Below are 1,969 nucleotides of genomic sequence, written 5' to 3' on the forward strand. Positions count from 1 at the left end.
GTCTCCAGACTCCTACCTCAACATAACCAGAGAGAGGAAAGTCTTTCCGAAAAGGATGTCCCTCGAAGCCATAATCTGTCAGGATCCTCCTTAGGTCAGGATGGTTAGCAAAGAAGACTCCAAACATGTCCCAGATCTACAAACACAATGTTCTCAGGCAACCAGGACAGCAAACCCAACAACAGAGATGAGTGGCCATACTGATTTTAACTATGGTTCAAACCAGTTCTGGCAACTCTGGCCCAGAGGCAGAGCCCACCATGTAGAGTAACTCACCTCCCTCTCATACCAATTGGATGCCTTATACACAGAGACACTGGATTCTAGGGGTGTCAGCTCATCTGTATAAGTCTTCACACGAACCCGTGAGTTAAAGCGCAGAGATAACAGGTTGTAGACAATCTAGGGGGAACAGAAAGAGCTGGAGGAACCAGATGGTTCAAGTTTCAGGTTAACAATACAGCAAGATCCTATCTCAAAAAAGGGGGTGGGGAGACTGGGAATGTGGCTTAGTGGTAGAGTACTTGCCTAGCATGCATAAAGCCCTGGGTTCAATTCTTCAGTACCACAAAAACAGAAAAAGCCAGAAGTAGTGCTGTGGTTCAAGTGGTAGAGTACTAGTCCTGAGCAAAAGAAGTTCAGGAACAGTGTCTAGGCCCTGAATTCAAGCTCCAGGACTGGCACAAAAAAAAAAAAAAAAAAAAAAAATCAGGCCAGTAATCCTAGCTATTCAGAAGATCTGAGATCCAAGGATCATGGGTCAAAGCCAGCAATGGGAGAAAAATCTATGAGGCTCTTCTTTCCAATTAACTACCATGAAACCAGAACACTTAGTGCCCAATGGCCCAAAGTGGTAGAGTGCTATCCTTGAGCAAAATAAGCTCAGGGACAGCATCCAGGCCCTGAGTTCAAGCCCCACAACCAAAAAAAGAAAAATCAAAACAATGTTTGAGGTTATGCAATCAGTTAACAACAGACCCAATATTCACCTTCAGTGTCTACTAAATGCTACAGCCCTGGTTCAATTGCTATGTTTTACTGTTTGACCTAAACTGAAACTGTAAGGAAGCAAGCTACAGTTCCCATAGATGGCTGTTACCTGAAAATGTCCTATTCCCTTCCTTAGTCTTACTACTCAAACCACCTCAAATCTGGCTAACCTCAAAACGGTTCTGTCGAGTTGGAATGTCTACTGCTGTCAAGTCAGACAAGGATTTGAACTGTGCATTGGTGTGATCCCTGAGGAAAGTCAACACTGGGATGATTCCATCAGGATGGATACAGATCTCCAACTCATTGAAGCAGGTCACCTATAGACAGGGAAGAGGGAAGACAAAGCCATTAGGGAGCAGTAACTTTAACTAGACTTAGTTTAAGGTAGAGAAAGAAGATTGGGCTTGGGATGAAACCTATGGTTTCTTTCAAGACAGACTGCCCATTCCCATATGCCCTGAGGACATAGTTCTTTCTTTACCCAGATCTAAGGACACTAGAGAACATTACCTGAACTTGTTGAACATACTTGGGCAGGATTTCAGCCACATATTCTCCAAAAGCTGACAGTTGCTTGTGGATTACATCATTCTGTTGTCTAACAGTGGCTGGAAGGAAAAGCATATTTAAGAAGGCAGCAACTGCTGGGCACTGGTGGCTCACACCTGTAATACTAGCTACTCAGGAGGCTGAGATAATGAGGATCACAGTTCAAAGCCAGCCTGGGCAGGAAAGTCTGTGAAACTCTTATCTCCAGTAAACCAACAGAATACTGGAAGTGGTGCTGTGGCTCAAGTGGTAGAGTGCTAGCCTTGAGCTGAAGAGCTGAGGGATAGTGCCCAGGCCCAGAGTTCAAGCCATATGAACGACCAAATAAATAAATAAATAAATAAATAAGGCAACAACCATCCCTGTCTTTAGTCTCTTGGGCTGAAAGGATGTTATTTCAGTAGGGTTCCTTGAAGAATCTTAAGAA

General features: G+C 43.9%; 1 protein-coding gene across 1 annotated transcript; it reads right to left on the reverse strand.

Annotated features, from left to right (window-relative positions):
- Nucleotides 1-4: 4 nt before the first annotated feature.
- On the reverse strand, nucleotides 5-1,617 carry LOC106002430 (NADH dehydrogenase [ubiquinone] iron-sulfur protein 3, mitochondrial; the record flags this gene model as incomplete). The annotated part of the gene is made up of 4 exons (XM_013037309.1): nucleotides 1,504-1,617; nucleotides 1,161-1,310; nucleotides 277-402; nucleotides 5-136 (listed from the first exon to the last, which is right to left on the reverse strand). Coding segments are annotated over exons 1-4 (522 nt in total), but the record flags the coding sequence as incomplete, so codon positions are not given.
- Between the last annotated feature and the right edge of the window lie 352 nt (nucleotides 1,618-1,969).

Source organism: Dipodomys ordii, unplaced genomic scaffold (assembly GCF_000151885.1).
Source record: "Dipodomys ordii isolate 6190 unplaced genomic scaffold, Dord_2.0 Scaffold10474, whole genome shotgun sequence".
NCBI classification, from domain to species: Eukaryota; Metazoa; Chordata; class Mammalia; order Rodentia; family Heteromyidae; genus Dipodomys; species Dipodomys ordii.